This window comes from Protopterus annectens, chromosome 5.part0 (assembly GCF_019279795.1).
Source record: "Protopterus annectens isolate FY-2018-M chromosome 5.part0, PAN1.0, whole genome shotgun sequence".
Taxonomy (NCBI): domain Eukaryota; kingdom Metazoa; phylum Chordata; order Ceratodontiformes; family Protopteridae; genus Protopterus; species Protopterus annectens.
In genome coordinates, this window is record NC_056735.1 from 1,621,437,889 (window position 1) to 1,621,461,955 (window position 24,067).

The window sequence follows — 24,067 nt, forward strand, 5'->3', positions numbered from 1 at the left end:
CTAAAAAGCAAATTAATGAAGACAATAAAAACTATACTATAATAGCTTTCAGAATAATAGTAAACAACCCTAAAAACAATTCCTGACAGCCACTAAAGACATCTTGCATTTCAGCCATAAATTCAGTTCTAACTTCTCTCCCAATAACTTATTACTCAAAACTGCAAAACAATTCAATTCTTATTTTACAGATAGTATAGCATTTCTAACCAAGGATTTCCTAAAATCGAATCCTAACCCTGCCCAGCAGCCACGTATTTCCACATCCACTTTTAACTTCAAACCTGTGCCCACATCCTATAAAAAATGCTCTTATACTCAAATCATGTTCTACTTTAGCTGATGACCTTCAAGTGAATACCATAAAACAGCAGCTGATAGCATTGCCTACCCTATTTCAATCCTTATAAAGAGGTCATTCCAGGAATTCCACATTTCCTCTCTCTGGAAGAAGTCACACATTATCCCTCTGCACAAAGGAAGAAATTCAACAGACATTACTAACTTTATATTTATAGCAATCTTATCCCCTGCTACAAGATACTTGAAAAATCTATTCAAAAACAATTGCTAAACTATTTCCTTCAGGAAGAACTTCTATCCCCTACACAACATGGCTTCCATCCTTCTCATAGTACTAACACTGCACTTCTAACCTATATAGATAATGTTAATAAAACTAGAAATAAAAGCAAAATAGTTTCCTTCTTATTTCTAGACTTGTCTAAAGCCTTTGACACAGTATGTCACTGCAAATTTCTACTTCAAATTTCCTCATTAGGTCTCTCTCAGCCCACCCTTCTATGGTTCAAAAGCTACCTGCAATAGGTATCAGTCAGTAAAATAGCACACCACTCTCTCTCCATACATCCCAGTCACCACTGGTGTACCACAAAGCTCTATCCATGGTCCTGTCTTCTTTAACATTCTCACCAACACCCTCCACACATTCACACAACAGGCCTCCCTAATATAGTACACAGATGACTCCACTTTCGTTTGCACATCTGACAATGGGGTACACCTCCAAAAATTAGGAAGGTTTAACTTCAACTGAAACATGGGTTTGTAACTCACAACTCATACTCAACTCTGAAAAAAACAAACTACTTCTTTTTTTCCCCAAATCCCTCTTCCATGAAAAAAAAAATTAACGTCCTCTCTCTTGATAATACAACCATTGCATTCACTTCTCATAGCAAATTATTAGGAATGATAGTGTATAATCTTATATTTGACCTGCATATACAAAATTACATAATAAAAACTCTTCAGAAACTACAGATGCTTTACAGAGCCCAAAACGTTTTCACAGACGTAGCTAAAGCTACACTTGCTGCAACTTATCTCCTCCCCGCTCTTCTTTATTTATTATTTGTATTTGCTTTCCAGGTTAGAGTACTGATCTCCATTGACCTTTTTCACATTCAGTCTGGGAGTGTTGTCTGGTTAAATTACTTGTGCAGAGTAACACAGTTAGACAATGGAGGTTGAGTGAATCAAACCCTGCACCTCTGGACCACAGGAAACAGCTTGTTAACAGTTCCTTAATGCTGTAAACCAGCTACCAGACCAGTGTTGATTCCCATCCTTACTAAACTTCAGGCATAACAGAAATCAAAACTTGAACAATGGTATAACAAATTTGCGAAAGTTGCAGGAAACACCACTTTCAGAACCCACGAAGGTTGTCATGTCTTTCGGCTTATCCCGGTTAGGGGTCGCCACAGCAAACTCCGGTCCGCTAATGTTTGGTAGTGGATTTTTACGTGCTGAATTACCAGCCCTGACGCACAACCTTCAACGAAGGCATGCCCATTCACGCATGCCTCCACACAGAAGACACTCTAACTGAGAATTGAATGAAACAACGTCTTGCTGTGAGGTGACAATGCTACTGCAGCACCGCGGGTTCAGAACCCACCACGGTATAGCACTAAAAAGCCTAACTTGGTTAGAACTACCCCATCAAGTAATATATGTACAGCTTCTTACCACCTGTAAAATTGCCCAGACTCCATCTCCTTGTCCAGTACTAAATAACATTCTATACAACTATGTTACTAGTCAGTCATTATGATCCAGTGACCAAAAACTCCTGTCTGTCAACAAACTTATCAAATCTGCTGGTCATTTTCTGTACTTGTACCATGTTGCTAAGGCCTGGAACTTCTTATCAATATCCATCAGGTCAATACCCTCCCTCCCAACCTTCAAACCCACTCTGAAAGACTTCCTGGCTGAAAGCTGGCTCTGTTCTTGCTCAACACCAAAATAAACTAAGTCTCTAAATGTGGACAAATACTTATTCATACCTTACATCTCCTTACTGTCCCTTCTTCACTCACATCCTTACTTCTATCAATTTTTCTCCCCTGGGTTTCTCTATAAATATACCATAAGCTTGCTTTTCTCAGTCTTTGTATTGTAATTCATGTTTGTATTACACTAACTTACCTTTAGTTTCACTATAAACTGGCTACAAATTCTCTAAATATTAAATCATTGTCATATAACTTCTATCCACCTTAACCAATGTTTTCATATTATATCTAATTTGGTATAATTATTTAAACTGTATTTGTCTTTTATATTTTTAAATACTGTAAAATTCTTATTCTTATAATGCTTTATAATACTTTGGAGCATTGCTCCGCAGGCCTCTGAAAATGAGCTCCTACCCAGTCAGACTTTCCAGGTAATCAAATGTCAATAAATAAAATAAATAAATAACCCCCTATCAAATACAGCTTCATATAGGCCCATTTTGATTCTAAACCATGACTATAAAGTGTTTAAGTCTATAATAGCTAAAAGAATGGCAAAGGTGATGCCAAAATTGATAGATATGGATCAATGTAGTTTTTTGGAGGGAAGGCAAACATTTGACAACATTAATAGAATGATGCTCTAGACGGAAGCAAGATGTAAGAAAATTGTAGGCCTTGGTGAAGAAAAAGCATTCAACAGAATAAGCTGGGATTTTGAGTGGGGCAATGGAAGCATTTACGTTAGCCTCACACAATAATAAGGTTAATCAGGAGGATATCTGAGGGATTGGAGGAGAAAATTAGGCATATAGTAATATAGAGTATATATATATATATATATATATATATATATATATATATATAAAATAAGGGTGTGTGTGGGGGGCATAGCCCCCCACCTATTTTAAATATTTTGAACTATATACATGTATACTTGCAATTCCAATAAATTACTCTTTTCTGAACTTAATATATATCCAAAATAGTCCCCCACACACACCCGATGTGGAGGGCGGTGCCCCCCCCTTACTATATATACTAACTCCACAGTCACACAACAGTGGGGAAAAGGCCATATATAACTTTCAGTGAAATGTGTTTCAGTGAAGTGAGTTTTCAGTGAATTGAGCTTTCAGTGATTTGTGCACAGTCAGTGAAATGTGCTTTCAGTGAATAGTCCTAGACCCATAATAAATAATAGCTCTCAACCCCTTAGCACAAAAATCTGGACAAAGCCAAAAATATTGTGGGCACAAAGCCCAAAACAATAGAGACAAATTTTAAATATTGCCGTTATAAACTTAGAACCATGCATTTTCTGAAGTATAAGAAGTTTGAAACTCAAAATGTCTGTCATTATTTAATGAGTTCAGTCCTCACTGATTCGCCACAGAAATCCATAAAAATCACAGATTTTATGAGGAACAGACCAAAAATATGAGGCGAAAATCTGGACAGTTGAGCAGTATGGTAAGAATGCAACACAATCATCCAAACCGAATGTATACTGTAAAATAGATTTCTACATATAGTCTTGATAATTTAACATTCTAAAGGTTAGATTACTAGATAGCTATCCTATTACCCTGAAGATCTAACTGTTTTCTCTCTTTACAAACTTAGGAAACCAGCAAACAAGTAAAGTCAAAAAACAGCAACTCCAACTGTCCAGTCGTCAGGGGCAAACATCCACTATAACATCCACTATGAAAGCAACCAAAGAAGTTGTATTAAAACGGGTGTAAATCCAAAAAGCGTCACTTCGAATTAGATGTTTAACGCAGTTTTTAATGAAAAAGAAAAAGCATTTTCGCTAAAGGCAAAAGCCAAAGCTTCTTCAGAACAATACAAAACATTTGAAAATACCGCCAAAATCAATATATATGTTGCGTGTTACGTACAGCATAAACTCACTAATAATAAATGCTTAAAGTCACAAATACACAACTATCAAGTAATACTAAAATAATGTTATAATGTTATAAATAACATTGTTATAAATTAAAATAATTGTTGTAAATTACAATAATAAAAATAATAAATACGCTGTACGTAACACGCAACATATATATTGATTTTGGCGGTATTTTCAAATGTTTTGTATTGTTCTGAAAAAGCTTTGGCTTTTGCCTTTAGCGAAAACGCTTTTTCTTTTTCATTAAAAACTGCGTTAAACATCTAATTCGAAGTGACGCTTTTTGGATTTACACCTGTTTTAATACAACTTCTTTGGTTGCTTTCACAGTAGATGTTATAGTGGATGTTTGCCCCTGACGACTGGACAGTTGGAGTTGCTGTTTTTTGTTTTCTCTCTTTGGGGGCATTGGATTAGATCATACCTCTCAACCTTTTAGTTCAAGAAATGTGGACAACGCCTAAGTTAATGGTGAGGCAAAGACCAAAAAATAGGGACATATTTTAAATACTATTCCCATAAACTTAGAACGTTGTTAGAATAATAGGTTTTGTGTTAGTGTGCATTTTCTGAAGGATATGAAGTCTGAAACTCAAATGTATGTCATTATTTAGTGATTTAATCCTCAGTAATTTGCCAGAAAACCACAACTTTTATGAGGAACAAACCAAAAATATGAGGCAAAAATTTGGACAGTCTGCAAAAATATGGGCAGTTGAGAGATATGGAGTGATGAAGCCAAGGACTTTTTATTTGAGCAGGCCACTGGGTTGATCTCAGCTGAGTCAGCAGTCAAATGAGAAGAGACCTGCTTTATCTGAGGAGACACTATACTTTCTCTAAGACTTTTTAGGGACTGCTGTAGTAGATACTGATTTCCTGCAGTCAGCTTTATAAACATCCTCCAAAGTTGGTAAGGGAGGGGAAATAGTCACAGAACCATGCACCTTGTCCTGTATAAGGTCATATAACCTGCATGGCTCCGAGGTAGTTCCTAACTGCTCCTAAGCAAAAACATCACTAAATCTAGCAATCATCTGAGGAAATGTGAACACTTGTTTCTACCTAAGCTCTGGTTCACTTTCTAATGAATAAGAGTGCCTGGATTTCAACTAGGAAAACATCATTGTCCTAATCATTCTCTGAAACAACAAAGTTCTCTGGCCAAACTGACACTAGGGTCATATACGGAAACACAACCACCAGAATTAGCTGCCTGCAAAACACTCTTACCCAAGGAAACAACATCAGTTTTATAAACAGTGATAATCGGATTATCGTCTGTATGATGAAGCTTCTGTTTCTTTTTCTTGTGAACTTCATTACTAGATAAAATATCTTTAGTCAGAGTATTATGTCTGGCAAGGGGTCTCTCACCCCGGATTACTGCTGCACCTAAAGGGTTTGGTTCTGCCATACCTGTGCCAGGTATTGGAATTGCCCCAGAGGATGTGTTTAAACCCTATTCCATAGTGGCCAGCAAAGCTACACTACAGGGAGACAGGGCAAAAGGAAAGTGGTCTGTGTGCCAAGCAGTAGCTCTGACAGAATCACTAACCATAGGCTGAGGCCTATATTTATTTTGTTTTTTCTTTTTAAGTGCAACTGGATTTAATGGGAAGGAGTACCAGAGTTAGGATCCATCAAATCATGAGAGAGACACCTACCAGAATAATAAACTGACAGTACTGGATACTGTATCACAATAAACACTTAAAGTAAGTATATCCCCCACCACTAAGCTATGCAACCTGTGGTATTATTACAAAAACAGTCTGAAATGTGTCGAGAATTCTTTTACAATGAACAGAAATTAAAGAATTTCCAGTACACAAAGTACAAATGCCAAAACAATGTGTGCCAAACCACTGTTAAAGACTATCTCCACACATTTTAAGCATACTAAACTGCCATAAAATAATGTTTAATAGCAATTTAAACTGCATTTCTTGTCAGAGAGAGAGAGAGAAAAATCTCCACAGTACAGTCAAATAACTTCATTAGCAGTAAAATCGCAATCCAATGTTAAAATCACACAGAGCAGAGTCATACATATAGTAAATATTGTACAAATGCTGCAAAATCCAAGTTCTACAATATTTTTCTGTCAAAAGATGAAAATAAAGTAGAGTAACAACAGTATAGACATATGCGATTAATTTGCAGTTCTGACTTTTACAAGACAGACCCTAGTGTCTAACAGGACGCATACACACTGCACTTCTGAGAGAAATACTGAACATTTCCTCAGAAACAATAAAAACAAGTGTTTGCCAAGCATACAAGTGAAAGAAACTGCTACAAGCAGAAATTCTCACCCACAGGAATTACTGTAAACATAGAAATGAAATATTAAAATAAATATATGTTTTTCAATAAACATAAAAATAGAAATAGAATAATAATAAATAAAATGAGAAGAAGGGTGCCCCCAACTGAGGCTCATCTCTGTAATAGATACTGTGAAGATTCAGAGGACCATCTTCTTTGGATGGCAGCAATGGACAAAGACTCACTTCCTGTGACAGCTGAAGGCTTCCATCTCAGGGTATGCTTAGCCACTCCGCTGTAATAGGAAGAGAGTGAAGTGAGTCTGAGCTTTTGAAAGCTCACCACTACTGGATTAATTGGGCAAATAATCTAAAATGCCACTGAGGCAGTGGGAATGATGAACATCTAAAACTTTTCCAGTCTACTGGCTTCTTCCAATACCTATAATTCCATACAAAGAAGAATCCATCTCTAGATCTTGATTAGCTCAAATGAAGGTAGAGCAACAGCTACAACTATATATAAAGATAACAAGTATCACAAACAACAACATGACATAGACACACCTTCCTACCACCTATAAAATTATCCAGCATCCATCTGCTTGTCCAACACTAAAAAAATTCTACACAACTATGTTCCAGGTCAGTTATTGCAGTCAAGTGACCAAAAACTCCTGTCTGTCTACAAACCTATAAAATCTGCTGGGCATTGTCTCTAATTGTACAAGGTTGCTAAGTCCTGGAACTCCTTACCTGTATCCGTCAGGTCAATACCCTCCCTCCCATCCTTCAAAACCACTCTGAAAGACCTCCTAGTTAAAATCTGTTCTTCCTCAAAACCAGGATAAACTATATCCCCAAATGTGAACAAGTACTTTTTCATTCCTTATACCTCCTTACTCTTCCTTCTTCGCTCCCTTCCTTACTTCAATCAAATTCTCTTCCCTGACTTTCTCTCTAAATATACCATAAGTCTGTTTTCCCCTCACTTTGTACTGCAATTCCTATTTGTATTAGACTAACTTATCTTTACTTTCGCTAAAAACATCTAAAATTTCTCTAAATTTTAAATAATTGTCATATAACTTGTATTAATTCTTAACCAATGTTTTAATATTATGTCTAACCTGTTATAATTATTTAAACTGCAGATGTTTTTGTTTTATTTTTGAATATTGTAAAATTATTGTTCTTAAAATGTTTTCCAATAATTTGGAAGTTTTCTCCCTGGGCCTCTGCTGAAAATGGGCTTCTACCAAGTTAGACTTGCCCAGCAATCCAATAACAATAAATAAATAAAGGATAACCTTCTGGGTCCTGTCTGAGATAGGTTTAAGGTGAGTGAGTTTGTTGATGAAGCTAGAAGTGCCCATATAGATCTAGTGTTACATTAAGGATGCAACTGTTGTATCTGAGATAGGGCGTTCCGCTTTTGTCAACCCTTAGAACAGAGTCCCAAGCTTATCCTCCTGTGTGGCTGCACATGGAACATTCTCCTAATGACTGTCTCTGGAAGATGACTTAGATCTAAAATTTACATACAGCTTATGGTGTCTTGCAAAGGTATTAAGTGATTACAGCCTGATGATGCATGTGCAGGGCATTTGCCTGGGATACTGGTGACCTGGGATTGACTAGTGTCCTGGGAAGATAAAGGACTGGCTTGGGAGGTTAATAGGCTTGAGCAGCTGATATTCAGCTTACATATCTTAAGGAGGGCAAGAGATTTTGTGGCATAATGCTGCTGTCTAGGAAGGCTGAAGAGCATCATTAATGTCTCACAATGTACATGTATGGAAAGACAGAAGGGCAGACATGAGCACCAGTGGACATATGTATGCATCATTACATGCCCCTCCTTTTGGGAAGTATAATACATTCAAAAAATGGTTCAGCAGTCAAGAATGGATAACACAAGGTCTGGATGAATTGCTTTCCTCTTCTTCTCCCAAGGATGGTTTGAATGCCTGCACTAGTCCCTGCAGATAGTTGTCCTGGGCAAATGGGCAAAAGTAAAACAAATAAATAAATAAACATGAATAGTAGTCAGTAATCTTCACACTGTTGTACAATTACCATTCAAAGATGCATTTTTGAAAATGACTTGAGGGGTAGGTACTGCCACAGTTGAATGAGTGTTAGTTTTAGAGGGTAAAAGGGCAATGCATTTCTAATGGCAGAATTTAATAAAATTAAGCAGCCATTTTGACAAGTCACCTTATAAAATTTGAAAACAATTTCTTTGTAGAGAATGAAGCGAAATGCTGGGGATGTTTTCTGATGCATTTATTTCTATTTAAATAAAATCTGAGCTGCTCATGGGCATCCACACAATGTAAGAAATATTCTCATTTGCTAGAATCATTTGAAAAAAAAACAGATTAGTGTATTGGTTAAGATTCCTGTCAATAGCTACTCTGGGCATGAAAGAATGATTTGTTGACTGTTCGTATGAAAGATCACGTGTAAGGAGGGTTGACACATACGGTTTGCAACTCGGAAATTCTTCTAGCAGAAGGGACAGCCACAAGCAAGAGTCTCCCAAAAACACAGTTCTAATTTGCTTTAGCTGCTGGTTTAGACTGAGGAAAAGTTGACTTATCTAATGTAAAATATAGATCCTGTGCAAGAACAGGGTCATTGAGGGATGGAAGTAAGATAAAATTACCTCTTAAGGTAGCTCCACAAACCTTTAAGAAAACCAAAGGCAAAAAAAAAAAAAAGATAAAAAAAGGCTTCTGCACAAAAGGTTGTTAATGTAGACCCTCTCACGGTGGCATCAGTGTGGTTGCCTAGAACAATTTTGAAGTGTTCATTTATACTTCAAGTGTGCTAATAGTATTGGATTTTTATTTCTCAGGTGCTTGTTTCATGGCAAGTCTATGAAGTTTAGAAATGTGAAGACCCTGAATCCTGTTGCTTGTCATTGTGTTGTAGCTGCATATATCAATACTCTTTTTGGCTGTTTTTTATTTTACTCTAGTGACCTTCATTTCTTTTGCTGTACACTGTTTGTGTTGTCTCTGTTGTTTCTTGCTTGTCTGTGAATTAGTCTGCTTCCTGACATTAAATGCTGAAGATGCTGAGTCTGTGAATGATTTTACTGCCTGACTTGAGAACCTGAAGACAATAAAGTCCAATTTTGGCTGAAAGTGTCAAATTACATTGTTGTGATGGTTTTCTTCATTGTATAAGATTTTATTAGCTTGTTTTGAACTTTTTTGGGTGTATGCATGACTTGGAATCTGAATTCTTGTTCTAATATGTCTGTAGCTTAATATTTTAAATCATATCTTAGCTGTACTCAGTAGACTTGGTTTGTTTTCACAAACCTTTGTTTCCTGCCTTGCGGAGTCTGTATCTTAACATTCCCAGAGCTGTATTTGTAAATGTTATTTCACTGATGTATATGTTTTCCTCTCCCTGCAGGTGACTTATGTATTTTGATATCACCATCATTTGGATTTTGTTTTACAGTCATTGCATTATATAACTGTTTATAATTATTTTCAGCGTTTTTAGTTATTCACCATTTGCAATACTTACTCAAACATGGAGTTATCTGGGGATGGTTGGAAATTAACTTCCTTATCCTCTTCTATATCTAGAGAGGGTGAATCCTGTGGGGAGTCCACATGCTTCCACTTCAACTTGGCCTTCTCAGCCTTCCCTAAGGCTAATGGGTCAGAAGAGGTAGAAGAAGTTTTATCATGCACATAAGTGACAGTGGCATCCTGCAATGGCCCTCCAATTCTTATGTCCTGGCCAGAGAGATGGTGAATGGCTATGGTACCAGACAAATATAGGTTTCCAGCTGAGGTTGTAATGAGGGTAATCACTGGGGGAGCAAATACAAAAGAGTCTTAATTGACAGTAGTGAGATGGCCACTGGCACCATACTTTGAGATGAAGACTTGACCTTGAATGACCAAGGCCTAAACTACAAAGGCCAACATCAAGACTGAGAAAGTCTGTCAGGCAGCCCAGCCTGGGAGTGCAACACCAATCACTAAAGCTGAGAAACAAGTTGACTCCAAGGTCAATACTAAGAAAATAAATGGTGAAAGACTGACCCTAGTGTTGGCATTGTCACTCCTGAAAAGGTTAGGGCTGACATTGACACTGAAAAATTTAGTTCAAAACATTTGGTTGAAGCATCCCCATGTGCCAGTAGCATCAGTGCCAAGGACCTCAATGTTGATGGCAGAGTTGATATTGATGGCATCAACCTTAAAGGCTGTGGTCCCTCCAACACAAACAAAGTTGACAAAGAAAGTCCACTCTACACCAACATCAAGACCTACACAGCTCCAGCATCAGTATAACAGGGACCAGAGCCTGAACAATGCCCTGCTGAGGGCAGCCAAGATGGTGGAATAGTAGAGAAACTTAGAATGATGAAGGACTTTTAGCTATTTTAATGTTAGATGGAGGAAAGCTTTGATACCATTAATGATGAAGCTCAGAAAATAACTACTCCATGTTTCTCTAGTCCAGTTCAATGCGAATACTGCGGTTAGGCCTCACAGACCTTGAAGAATGCTTGGAGGTTATAAATATTTTTCTGACTTCTACAAGACATGTGATAGGAGAACATCTGGAAACTACTACTATTAGAACTTGGGAAACACCAGAATGGGAGGAAGTTGGATTATTTTAATACCTATAGTTCTTATAAACAGAACCTGGAGATGAGTCCTTAGCATGATCATTTCAAATATGCCAGATATGAGTTTTCTTTTAACTGCTTTCCTCTTAAGTTTAGGCTGGCAGTCAATGTCTCAGACATTGGGCCTGAAGGAGCTGATCTTGAGACAAAGCATGAGTTTAAAGCATCAGCTGCAGAAGACATTGTTGAAGTTTTAGCTGTTCCAAAGCTAATATATTCTTCGTCTCTTGAATTGTTGTAGGTTTAAAAACATTATAGATAATATACTTTTGCCCAGCATGTTTTGTCATGAAGTAAAAATTTTCTTTTTCACTTGCATTTTAATTTTTTTTCCATCCAAAGCAACTATCAACCTTAAAAAAAAAAAAACAAAGAACACAAAAAATAACAACAGCAGTTATCAGACATTTGGTGCCAAAGTTAAAGCAAAGTATTACAGAAACCTAGGCAGAAAGCTTAAAACATTTTTTTGAAACAAATAAAAGCAATGACTCAGAACTGGAGAGATTATATTGAAATTTACTGAAAAAATCAGTGAACTGAAGAAAGGTGTAGCGCCAGACTGGTAAAAAGGGAAACAGTGAGGCACAAAATATCCCACAAAGGAGGTAAGTTAGACAATTTGCAAAGATAAAAAAAAAAAGACTTGGAACAAACTGGCTGGAAACTTGAAAAAATTCAGCAGAAATATCAACAATTCAGAGGGGGCAAGGAAGGAGAAAATAGTATTTTTCTCTCACAAGTTTGTGAAAAAATGCTAAAGTAGCCTATAGCCATTTTACAGATTATCATAGTGTGCAGCAAAAGAGAGCTCGATAGGCCCTTCTTTTCATAGGATTATGGGTAAAGGGAGGTGCCAGTAGTCTGTGACGGTTTTCGATACTGGTCTGTCTTAAGTCTTGCAAGCCTTATTCCTAATGGTTGAAGATGAAACTCCTCTGAAATACCATGTTGTATTTTGTTTAGTAAGTGGTGGATATTCAGAAAGGGGATCACCTGCAAACAAATATATATTTTTTTATAAATCTGACCTAGGACAATGAGTATTACAAGTCAGTTCTTATAAGTTCATAGGTTCATAGGTTGGTACTAGGCTATCGGCCCTAGGGCCTATACAAGCCTAGCCATAACAATTCCCTGGCTATTTCTTCCCTGGACCCCTGTCTAGCAGGGTGACTGACGTGATCCCCAGGGTGAATTTCCTTTCTCCCATCCAGTCGTCAAGGTTCCTTTTGAAGAGGGCCAAAGAGGCACTCTGCTTGACATGTATGGGCAGTCTATTCCAGAGTCTGGGGAGTCTCTGGGTCAGGAACCTATCCCTCCAGCATGTTTTGTTTATTGTAATGACAAGGTTTAGATCCCTGGAGTGTGTGGCTCTGAGGGATTGGGATTTCTTTAAGTGTAGCATGTCCAACAGCTCTGGGTTTGACATGGCCTTGTATGTTAAGCAGAGATCACCTCTGAGTAGACGATATGCAACAGAGTATAGCTGAAGTTTTTTAAGGCAGTCAGCATAGGGCATCTGCTTTAGGCCTGTGATTCTTTTAGTGAGGTATTTCTGCAGCCTTTCCAGTTGTTGCAGATGTCTTGAGAGGTACATACTAAATAGGGTGTTGTATTCTATAATGGGTCTAATGAGGGATGAGTACAGGATAAAAAGCCCTTATTGATGAGGTGTGCCACATAGAAGGATTTCCTGACTGTTGCGGCGATGTGGTTATCGAAGGTGAGATCACTGTCCACCTGTGTCCCTAAGTCCCTCATCACACTTTCAGTGTTTAGTGCACTGCCACCTATGTGGTAATTCATGGGTACATGTTTTTTCCCAAAGGGGATAACTATACCTTTCTTGGCATTGATCTTGAGCCCATGGCTCTGGCACCAAGCATCTGTTTCTGTAAGGCCCTTTTGTAGAGTATCCACATAATTTTGGATTCAATAATGGCTCCCAGTTTGCAGTCATCTGCGAACTTTGTTAGCTAGAGTCCCTTAGTGTTGGCCTGTACTTCAGAGAAGTAGATGCCAAACAAGAGTGGTCCCAGGACTGAACCCTGAGATACTCCACTTGTCACTTGTCTGGGGCAGGATTTGGAGTTGGCTACTTTTGCAGTGTGGGTACTGTTAGCAAGCCAGTTGGCAACCCATCGAGTGACGTAGGGATTAATGCCCAGCTTAGTAAGTCTGTCTATGATTCCAGAGTGGGGGATGGTGTCAAAGGCCTTGGCGAGGTCCAGTTAGGCTGTGTAGACTGCCTTACCCTCGTCCATGGCTCTGGAGACTGATTCAAAGAAGTCAATCAGGTTTAGGAGACAAGATCAGCCCTTCACAAACCCAAAATGGGTGGGGTCCAGTGTTTGAAGGTTGCCAATGTCTTTGTTTATAAGTTCCATAATAATACGTTCCATGGCCTTGGAGATTAGGCTCGTCAGACTGATGGGGCATTAGTTCCCAGGATCCAAGGTGGAATCCCCCTTGTGGAGTGGGATAACTGTAGCTGTGCGCCACTCAGTGGGCATGAAGCCTGAGGTGAGGCTATGATTAAACATGAGACTTAGGTGAGGTGCCAGTTCATTTTGTAGTTCATGTAATACACAGCCCGGGATGTCATCTGGTTCCATGGATGCTGTATTCTTAGCTTTGGAGTGTGTATTTTTTACCTGTGTGGCCATTATTACCAGAATTTGGCAATCTTCCGGTATTGAGATGGGCCGTTTAGGGGGTGAGAGGGGGATGAAGTTGGCACTGAATTGATCTGCCAGGATATTGGCAATATCCTCGGGATCAGTATATTTAATGCCATTCTGTTGTAGCTCAGAGCAGATATGAGCATTGCCATTTAGATTTTTGACACAGTTATAGAATGCTTTGTGGGTGTCTTTGGAATCTTTTGACAATTTTATTTTCATAACTAGCTTTGGAGGATTTGTATGAGGGATCTCAGCTTCTTACTGAGGCTGGTAAGGGAGTTTTTTGCATCCTGGGATTTTCCTCTTTTCTGCAACAGTTTCTTCCTTTTGTTGTAAAGTTTGTTTATGGCAGGGGACCACCAGATTGGCTTCCTTTTTTTGAAAGAGAGCATCTTGGTTCTATTTAGGATGGCATGATTCATGCATGAGTGGATGTGCTCATACAGTGCCTTAGTGTGGGATTCAGCAGTCGAACTTTCAGTTCCCGTCTGCATGGGTGTCATGAAGTTTGTCACTTCTGACTTGAGTAGCATGTTCTTATACAAAATGTTTAAAAATCATTGTATTTAAGATTTGTGGTGGGCCTGTCTTCAGATCATCAAGTTTTAAATGTAATTTGCAATGTAGAGATAAACTGAATAAATGAAGGAAAGGAATAGTAATTTGGATTTTGTAGTAAGCTTCACATTTTTGGTTTCAAAGCATTACCTCTTGTGTTCCTGAGATCAGAAGCTACAGATATGAGTTAAAGAACATGTCATATTAAGACTGTATAAAAGTACAAAGAGGATTACAGGTACACCGAGGAAAATTTTTATCTTTAATGCTACTAACTTGCTTTATAGATAATTTATGTTCTTATGTTTTTTTTTGTAGGGAGGAACTAATTGCAGAAATGAATAAAGAAGAACAAGAAATGGATATCTATCAGCTTGCCTTAGAGTATGAACGACTGACTGAAGAAAACCAGACTCTGAAATTGTTCCACAACCAATGTGCAGAACTACTTGAAAAACTTCGGGTACAACAGCAGAAAAGACAAGGGTCCTCATAACCTCATCTGAACATACAACATTATAAGACAGAACATGCTACTTCATGTTAAAGTGACATGTATTTCATAGGGTCTTGGTGATAAATGTTGAATACTTCCGTTGAATTCTCAACAGAGGTTTTACATGCCAGAATGTCAGATTATAATATCATAGCATTTCCTGTGAATGGGTACAAGCTTAAAAAATGCCATGTTTTATGTACAGCTAAAATTGGAAAAATACAGTCATTCTATACAATGTATACAATTAAAGCACAATAAACTATCAGAACCATATCTCATCCTTTACTACAGCATTCAAAACAGACTGTATGAAGAAATATTGCAAGACAAGGTACTTTCTGAGGGCAGTAGGAATTGTGTGATTTCATGAGAATTGTGCAAAAGGTGTGTGTATGTGCACAGGGCACTGTTTTCAATAGCATACGAAATAATCAGCTGTTAAAAATGACCTACCCCCTGCATGCTGCAGAGATGCCTGCTACTGCCTGTACAATGACCACAGTACATGGATATTGTAAATGTTAAAATGTTAAAATGCAAATTAATTGGTACTGAACTTTAGCTATAAATAGTAGTGCTCCTTGATGCTAAGTATTAGCAAAATGCTTATGAACACAAAATCTAGCAAATATGCAAGATGTATAGTTGCTCTCCAGCTTCTGCTGATTTAGAAGTAGATACTGCTGTCTGGTAAGGGAACAATAAAACTGATGAACCAGCACAGAGGTCAGATTTTCACTGAGTGAAAGCATATTCTGTAGGATTCATGATGTTTGTGGATGAATATTAAAATATCATCTGTGTTATATCACTACAGCAGCTTAGCTGTAAGTTACACAATGTATGTTGATTTCCTATGAAAAAGTAAACAAAGGATCCCAAGATCCCACCTTAGATTTCAAAATGGCAGATTAAGTGTCACAGATTCTATGAAGGCCTTTAGTAAACAAGATCCTAACTACTCACCACACAACCTTTTTTCTTTCTGATAAAGATGCAGCACGAGTTTTAAACTTTCATCACCATATCATAAGAAAGAGTTACTGAAACTGATTATTTCTGGATATGATTTTTAGGTGATCTGGAGATGAAATATTATACTACACTGCAGCACCAGTTGCCCTTGTAGACTTAATGTGCTTAGACCGATAGCTGTTCTAAATTCACAACAGGTAAAGAAGATAGAAAGTGTCATATAAAAGAGGACTCCAGGATCCCACCTAGCCGACATAATGAATTAAACATACCAAAACAATGGTTCATTTAGCTGAAGCACAATTCATGCATTCAGTTTAGCAAAACTAACTTGCAAGTCTCCTTGAAAGGATGTTACATTTGGAAAGCACAAGAAAAACAGTATTTTCTATGGGCAAACAGAGCTCCCTGCAGTCAACTCTGTTAGCTTCAGTGGAAAATGAGAGTCTCCCATTATAAAGGGCTCATAGCTTTGGGACGTGTGCAGACACACACACACACACACACACACACACACACACACACACACACACGCACACACGCACACACACACACACACACACACACACACACACACACACACACACACACACACACGGCTGTGCACACTTACTTCCACATACACACATGCCCACACAGAAAAGATGTTTTCTATCACCAGCATACCTCGTCTCAACTGTGCAGATTATCGCAGAATGTCCAGATTTTTGCATCATGTTATTGGTCCATTTTTTTATAAAATTGTGGTTTGCTGGCAAATCATTAAAGACTGAAGTTAGAAAATAATGACAGACATTTGAGTTTCAGATTTCATAGCCTTCAGAAAATTCAGGCTAATGCAAAATCTGTTATTTTATCTACTTTCTAAGTTTGTAAGAGCAATATTTAAAAAAAGTCCCTATTTTTGGGCCTTTGTCTCACTTTTATTTATAGCTTTGTCCAGATTTCTTGCTCTAAGAGGTTGAGGGGTATGCCAGCAAAATGGAAACCATAGCTTTTATCCTGTTAGTGGAAGACTCTTTTTTTCTTAAGTCTCTCAGCAAGGTGACTGACTACCCCTTACACTCACTCACTCACTTATACACTCGCTCACTCACTTATCCACTCGCTCAAATAAATGAAAGAGAGAGAGAGAGAGAGAGATGGCTTGCTGGGCTGAGTGACAAATAAGGATGGCCCACTTAGTTACATTTCATTTTTCATGGCTACAAAATTCTTATAACAATATCATCTACACAATATCATTGTTAGCAGACTCATTTAAAAGTAAGTGATTTATTTAAGAATACTATACCTTTAGGAGAGATCAGTGATAGAAAATTTTCACAGCTGTCATACATTTTGAGAATCCAGGCCCTGTTTTAAAGCATTGTGACTATATTCTATGGCTATATAGAAGGCTCCTAAAAACATTGGTCCATTCCTAAATGATTTTATTACATCTAGTAAACGCTTCATTTTCCTCATGTAGAACTTGTTCACAGTAGACGCACTGGCACCTGTAATAGATAATAAGTATCAGTCTCATCACTGCTTGCCATGTCTGCTATACAAAAAATAAATACTGCACAATCTGTACAGCTTTTTCCTCTCTTACTAATACTCCCCCTGCATTCTTACTTGCATTCTTCAAGCATTCTTGAAGACTGATTCTATATTGCCCCTCAGTATCACTGCAACTGCCTCCACTCTCAGAAATCTGTTGCCAGCATGTTACCATTTTTGCAAATAAATGTTTTGATATGTATGACACAATGACTCAGTAGTTAGTGTTACTGTCCCACAGCAATCAGTTCTCTATTTTGGTATTCAGCTGGGCTGCCTGTTGTGTGGAGTCTGTGTGTCCTCCGCATATCTCTCAACTATAAAGATTTTTGCAGAATGTCCAGATTTTTAACTCATATTTTTGGTGTGTTCCTCCTAAAATCTGTACATTTCTGGCAAATAGCTGAGGACTGAAGTCATTAAATAATGACAAATATTTGAGTTTAAGACTCCACATCCTTCAGAAAATTCATGCTAATGCAAAACCTATTATTCTATCACCTTTCTAAGTTTGTAAGAGCAATATTTGAAATCTGTCCCTATTTGTCCCCCCCATCATTTTAGGCTTTGTCCAAATTTTTTGTTGTAAGAGGTTGAGAGGTATGCCTACCTGTGTCAGTGTCAACTTTTACAGGGTGTTCTGGTTTTCTTCCACATCTAAAAAGCATGCTGTCGGGAATATGATGATCATTCAAAGTGCTCAAAGCTGTGCGATTTATGTATGGTGGGGTGCACATTTTGTCAGGAAAAGTTTGGGCTCCACCGTGACCCTAAAGTGGGTTAATCAGGTTATCAGAGAATGAATGAATGTTATTCTTATGTTATCTCTTACAGCATCCTCACTGTCTTAATGTTGTTCTTTTACCTGACCATTTTAGAAAGATCTTAGCGCCATATATGCCCTTAAACTATGTAAAAACTTTAGTCATACCTAATACTTGCTCTCTTCTTTTTCTGTGCACATACAAGCATGCAGTTCAATACACTTGGCAATTTGTTTCTAACTCCTGGCTTTTGCCTCTGGTCTGCTTGCACTGGTATCTCCTTTGGTGAAGTATGAAAGTCTAAGTATTTAGTATTTTATGTCTTTGGTTTGCTTCGTATGATTGTACAGTTTCACAGAAATATGCTTAGTGTTTAAACAAATTCATACATTTGGATTTGAAGTTTGAATTTAAGTATATTCATACAAAGATGTAACATATAAAACAGGGTAGAGTACTCTGTAAAATTAATTCTAATTTGAAAGCATATATTTTGATAAAAAATAATATTCAAAAATTACATCTCATCTCATTTTTAGGCTACTGTTTATAATCTGAATCCCCGATCAATACAAATCTGTTGTTTTAGTATTATTTCTGTTTTTATCACAAATATTGTTGGACAAACCCAACACTTATATTACAGACAAGTTTTGTTTCACATTTGGCAAGGTAACCATCTTTACTGGATATTGCAGCTTTTTAAGTCACTTCCTTGTTTCTCCATTTCAGCTTTTCAACCTCCATTGCACAGCCTTATAGCACAGACCCTGACCACTATGACTTAGTGCTCTTTGACACTTCAGGACCATTTACTGGAAGGAATACTGCCAATGCTATGATTGTTTGGGTGATAAGTGAAACGCACAAATTAGAAGTCAGAGACTCTAAAAAAGGGTATGGTGACTGGGATCCAGTGTGTCAAACTGAAATGTAGTTCAGTTCTTCTGCTCTGCACTACTCTGCTTGATTACATATATGTATGTTAGCTTAGGAAAGGATATATGCTACTGTGTTTTGCTCACTCTAATAAATATACCTCTGTCTTGTCTATGACAGCTCTAGCAGTGGCATGCCTATTAAATTCCCTTACAAAAACAGAAAACATGTGTGACCTCAATGGTCCTTTATTCTCAGGCTATATTGCAGTCCAATCCTACATGGCTCTGGTCACAGACATACCTCATACCCATGGCATTTAAGTGCTTTATTAAGGACACTGTACAGGAATATGAAGGACTGTTTTTTAATGACTTACCATGAAAATATGTGAAAATAAAGCCCTTGAAACCATATCTTTGTTTTAGAAAACAACTTTTACTAGCTCTGCATAGATTTTTTAAGGAGACAGTTTTAAACTAACCTTGTACAGTTATTTGTTAATGCAAGTTCATAAGTACATTTTAGAGCCAGTATATCACAATTTGAGAGGCTTGGCTGCAGCTAGCCTCTTAATCACAGTTTATATAAAATATTAGGCCTAAGCTCTGTAAAATAAAAGTCAGTTAAAATTACAAAAAAAACCCCCAAAAGGTAACAATTTCTGGTAGCCATTGTACTGGACAGAACCCTTTATTAAACTTCTGTTAAATCCCTAATTATGTAGTGTATGGCACTATGACCAGAACTGCACTCACTTAAAGTGTTATCACATTTCTCAGAGTCCTTAAAGGTGTAGTTACATAATTTTTACAAGCATACATTGTAGGTTTGTTAAAAAAACCCTCTGTCACATTAGGTTCATAGATCAGTACTAGGCTAACTGCCCTTGTGGATCATTTTCAGCCTAGCCAATTACCCCATGTGAGAATCAAACCCTGCACCTTATGTTTGTAAGGTAAACACCTTAACCATTATGCCAACCTCCCTGTTAATCTATACACCCACAACATCTGACATATTTCTGTACAAAACGTTTGATCAAACACACTGTTAATCTTTTTCCTGCGCCTGCTCTCTTCTACGAAGAAATAACTTTGGCCCTTTTCCTCTCTTTGTATAAAGAATATTTTGCTCCATGTTTTACTACATTATCTTTATAGTTCAATTCCTTCCGCATATCCTAGTCTCTGTTCCTTTAGCCCTAGCCTTGGATTACCTCTTTTCTAATTTTTTTTTCTGCATTGGTTTTCTTAAGGATTCACTTTCAGCAATCTGAATATCATTAGAATATTCTTTAGTCACACTATTTTTTTATTTTAAAAGAATAATGGTATATATGCACACACTCTCACACGCAAATACACATACATAACATATTCTGATACAGATACATGGTTTCAATTTAAAATACCACTTCCTGACAATATTGTTGTATGCACGATCACACAATTCTGATTTCCAGAAGCACAACAGCATTGACCAGTGCCAGCTTGAATTTGATTGAGAAGCAGTCCAGCTGTCTCAGAGAAAAGACAGTTTTGTATGGTGGCTCCCACTGCTCATACCCCAGATCCCCACTATCTAATTATTCCCAAGTCAAGGGCGCACAGCTTTGGAGATTAGCACAGAGCTCATTTCCATGTGAATGCAAGCATCATGCTGTTTTCTGAGGTTGTGTGACACCAAAGTGAGAATAATTCAGTAGCAGGATATATGGCAGGGGGTGACACAGTTACCCACAGTGGAGGGGGGAGAGAGACTTGCTTCACTGCCTAAATATGGATTTTAGTTACATAAGTTGTGTCGTGTTAACTTGTGTCACTTTTTAAGAAGGTGCATTGTACTGAATGATGGCTTCTTTGTTACTCATGTTCACTTACTTGATGGAGTTAGGATTGCAGAATTGAAAATAACAGCATCAGACATTGGGAGGTGGCATTTTATGGTGAATTCTGTGCTTTCCATTATATTTTGTTATAGTCTGCATTATATTTTCATAATTTGTCTGTTCCTGAGAAATTTTCTGTTTTATCATACCTGCTTAATCCATTTGCCATCCCCCCACCTGTATATTCTACCAGCATTTCTGACATATAAACCTTGTACATCTCTTTCTTCTGTCCAGTCCTTCCACTTCTGGAACCTCCATTGTGGTCCATAACTCAGCAATCAGCTGGCATGTCATTAAAGCTACAACGTTCAGCATTTTTCTTGCCAAAGTGGCCATGTGCTGAGTAACAGCTCCAAGATGCAAGAATATAAATCTTATATTGTCTTTTTGTATTTCTTTCACATATTTTTATTGAAGGCAATTAGTTTTCAACAGTTTTTAAATACCTTTTCATGTGTTGGCATGCCTGAAATACAAGTAGCATGTTAGAATTCTGAGCATTGCATCTCCAGTAATGGCTATCTTTCAACTGCATTTATTTCTTCCTATCTGGAGGTCAGGAAATATCCTGATAATAGTTTAGAAGAAATGTATGCAAGTTATCCAACTCTTCCCACTGTCTTTCTCTGTGTGCCCAATTTCGTCTTCCATCTTTCCAAAGTATTATCATTACATGTTTGAATAATTCATCCATGCTTCTTTAATATCCCCAACACATTCACATTGTTCTCTTTCCTTGGCATTAATTCTTGTGATAAATGTAACTACTGTGCAATCTCTTGTTTTCTTTCCCTCTCCTGTTGCATTTCCATTCTTATTTCTTTTCCAATTTTTTTTTTTAATCTCTGTCCTTCCATGTAGCTGTTCATAGAGCTATGTGCTCTTTTATCTCCCTTTTCTGATATCTGTGTTATGTGCAGCAGCTCCCTTTTTCCCAGCCTTTTAAATGACTTTTTTATTTCTACCATGTTCAGCTGGAATTAATTTGTTACTTCTTGATAAACTATTTCCCTGTTGTGGTTAGAATGTTCCTGCAACATTCATACTTTCCATATGTCTCATGCCATAGTCATAACATCTAAGTAATACCAGTATTATTCAAGAAGAATCTGTGTTGTTATCATCTTTTCTAAATTTGCATGATCTGTGCACTCTTCTTTTTCCAAAACATCCTGTATCATACTTTACAGAACTGCACATAAAGACCAGCAACACTTTATTTTGCATTTCTCACAACATCTGGGGAGAGAGGGGATGACATAGTGGTGTAACAGGCAGCATTACTGCATCACTGCATCACAGCGCTTGGTTCTCTGGATTGGTATCTAACTTGGGTGTCTTCTGTGTACAGTCTGCATGTCCTTTCTGTGCCCATAACAGCTTTTGGTGAGTGTTCTGGTTTCCTTCAACTTCCCAAATGGATGCCACTAGATGAGTTGGCAGTCTTATCAACTGAAAAAAAAACAGGGAATGCTAGTCTAGCAAGCTGCATGGTTGCAACAGAAGCACAGAGGTTGACATTGTCATCTCACAGCAAAAGGTTCTCTGGTTCAGTTCTTAGCTAGGGTGCTTTCTGTGTGGAGTCTGCCTGTCCTGCTTGTGTTTGTGTGGGTTTTCTCTGGTTGCTCTAGGTGCGCTGCAGTAGGTGGATTGGACACACTAAATTTGGTCATAGGTGTGATTGTGTGTCTTGTATAGCAAAAAAAACAAAAACTGTGGCAGGGCTATGTGAACACTGCTTCTAAATGATGGCCACCATTGATGTGACACCCCCAACCTAATGATAAAACACAGGAAAAAGGGGGTTGTGGATGGATGGATGGATGGATGGATGGATGGATGGATGGATGGATGGATGGATAGATGGATGCCCATTCCAATAAGCACCCTGTAGCACATATCATAATACTGATCAGAAACTAATTTAAAAGCAAACAGAATGCCAAAGCTTAGTAGCAGTTTCACCACTATAATTTGATTCCTACAAATAAAAGAACCATTCAAATGTTCTGGACATCAAAAAACATTTGAAATTGTTAGGACTGCTACGTTTTGATGGTACATAAGCATTCAGAGCAATCATCTACTTACATTTCTTAAATCCAGTGCACTTTCTACATCTTCCTCTCTAATGCCGAACTCCACATTGTCCAACACATAATAGGTTTATAGGTTAGTACTAGACTAACTGTTCTTGTGAGCCATGTTAAGCCTATCCAGTTATGCCTCATGAGTATCAAACCCTGCATCTTGTGTCTGTAAGGTAAACACTTTACCATTATGCCAACCTCCCTCCTTAAAAATGCAAATTTCTTAAAATGATTGCATCTTGAAGTATATCTGTCCAGTAGATTGGTACCATTCCCATTTATAAGAATCAACATTCTGTTGATGCAGCCAATAAAAAAATTACTCTTTGGTAATAGGGTTAGGTTCTGCCTAAATAAGTACCTTTGCAGACCTGGCCAAATCGAACCACTACTATTTTTATGTCCCAGATAAGAGAATTCTGTCAGTCCTACTTTGATGGATCGCTGGTCCCTTGAGTCCACATGGGATTCCACCAGTTGGATACACCCTGGCTTATTAGTGAACATGTCCACAAACTCCTGTAGTACTGTCCAGATCTCCTGGGACTGGGCAGGAGACAGCTGCAATGAAAGTGCTATCTCATTCCCCGAGACATCAGACCATGCATTACTGAGAAGGTGCTATCTCAAAATACCCTTCTGATTCCTCTAGTAACCTACAGCTTATACTGAAAACAAATATCTCTCTATCATGGTAGGACTTCACCATATTAACATGGTAGAGTTTGTATTTCTGCCTCCTTGCTGACAACTCCTCCATGTAGTTAACATGATTTTCTCATAATAGAGAAGGATCCTGCAATTTTGCTTGCATTTTATTATGATGGACAGGAAGAATAACCATCACTTTCTGCCCAAGAGAATATCCACCAGCCCACACTGTCCAATCATATCAGACTTTTTTTGCTGTTGTGTTTGTGCTAGGTGCTTCAGTGACAATCATACATGATATGTAAGCGTAGTCCTGAAGTTTAGAAGATACTATACAACAGATTCCTTAAGGGAATCATAGTCAGTCTCCCACTCATCCAACTGCTTAAGTGACCATC

The 24,067-nt window shown here is 37.8% G+C and overlaps 1 protein-coding gene across 2 annotated transcripts in view; it reads left to right on the forward strand.

Annotated features, from left to right (window-relative positions):
- Positions 1 to 15,574, forward strand: part of MAP3K7CL (MAP3K7 C-terminal like) — a 585,495-nt gene extending 569,921 nt beyond the window's left edge. The window contains exon 5 of one of the 2 annotated variants that reach the window (XM_044071398.1): positions 14,691 to 15,574. In XM_044071398.1, the coding sequence (XP_043927333.1) occupies positions 14,691 to 14,868 (178 nt within the window). In that variant the 3' untranslated portion in view covers positions 14,869 to 15,574. The remainder of the gene's footprint in view (positions 1 to 14,690) is intronic. The other variant, XM_044071400.1, reaches the window with a different exon arrangement.
- Positions 15,575 to 24,067: the final 8,493 nt, after the last annotated feature.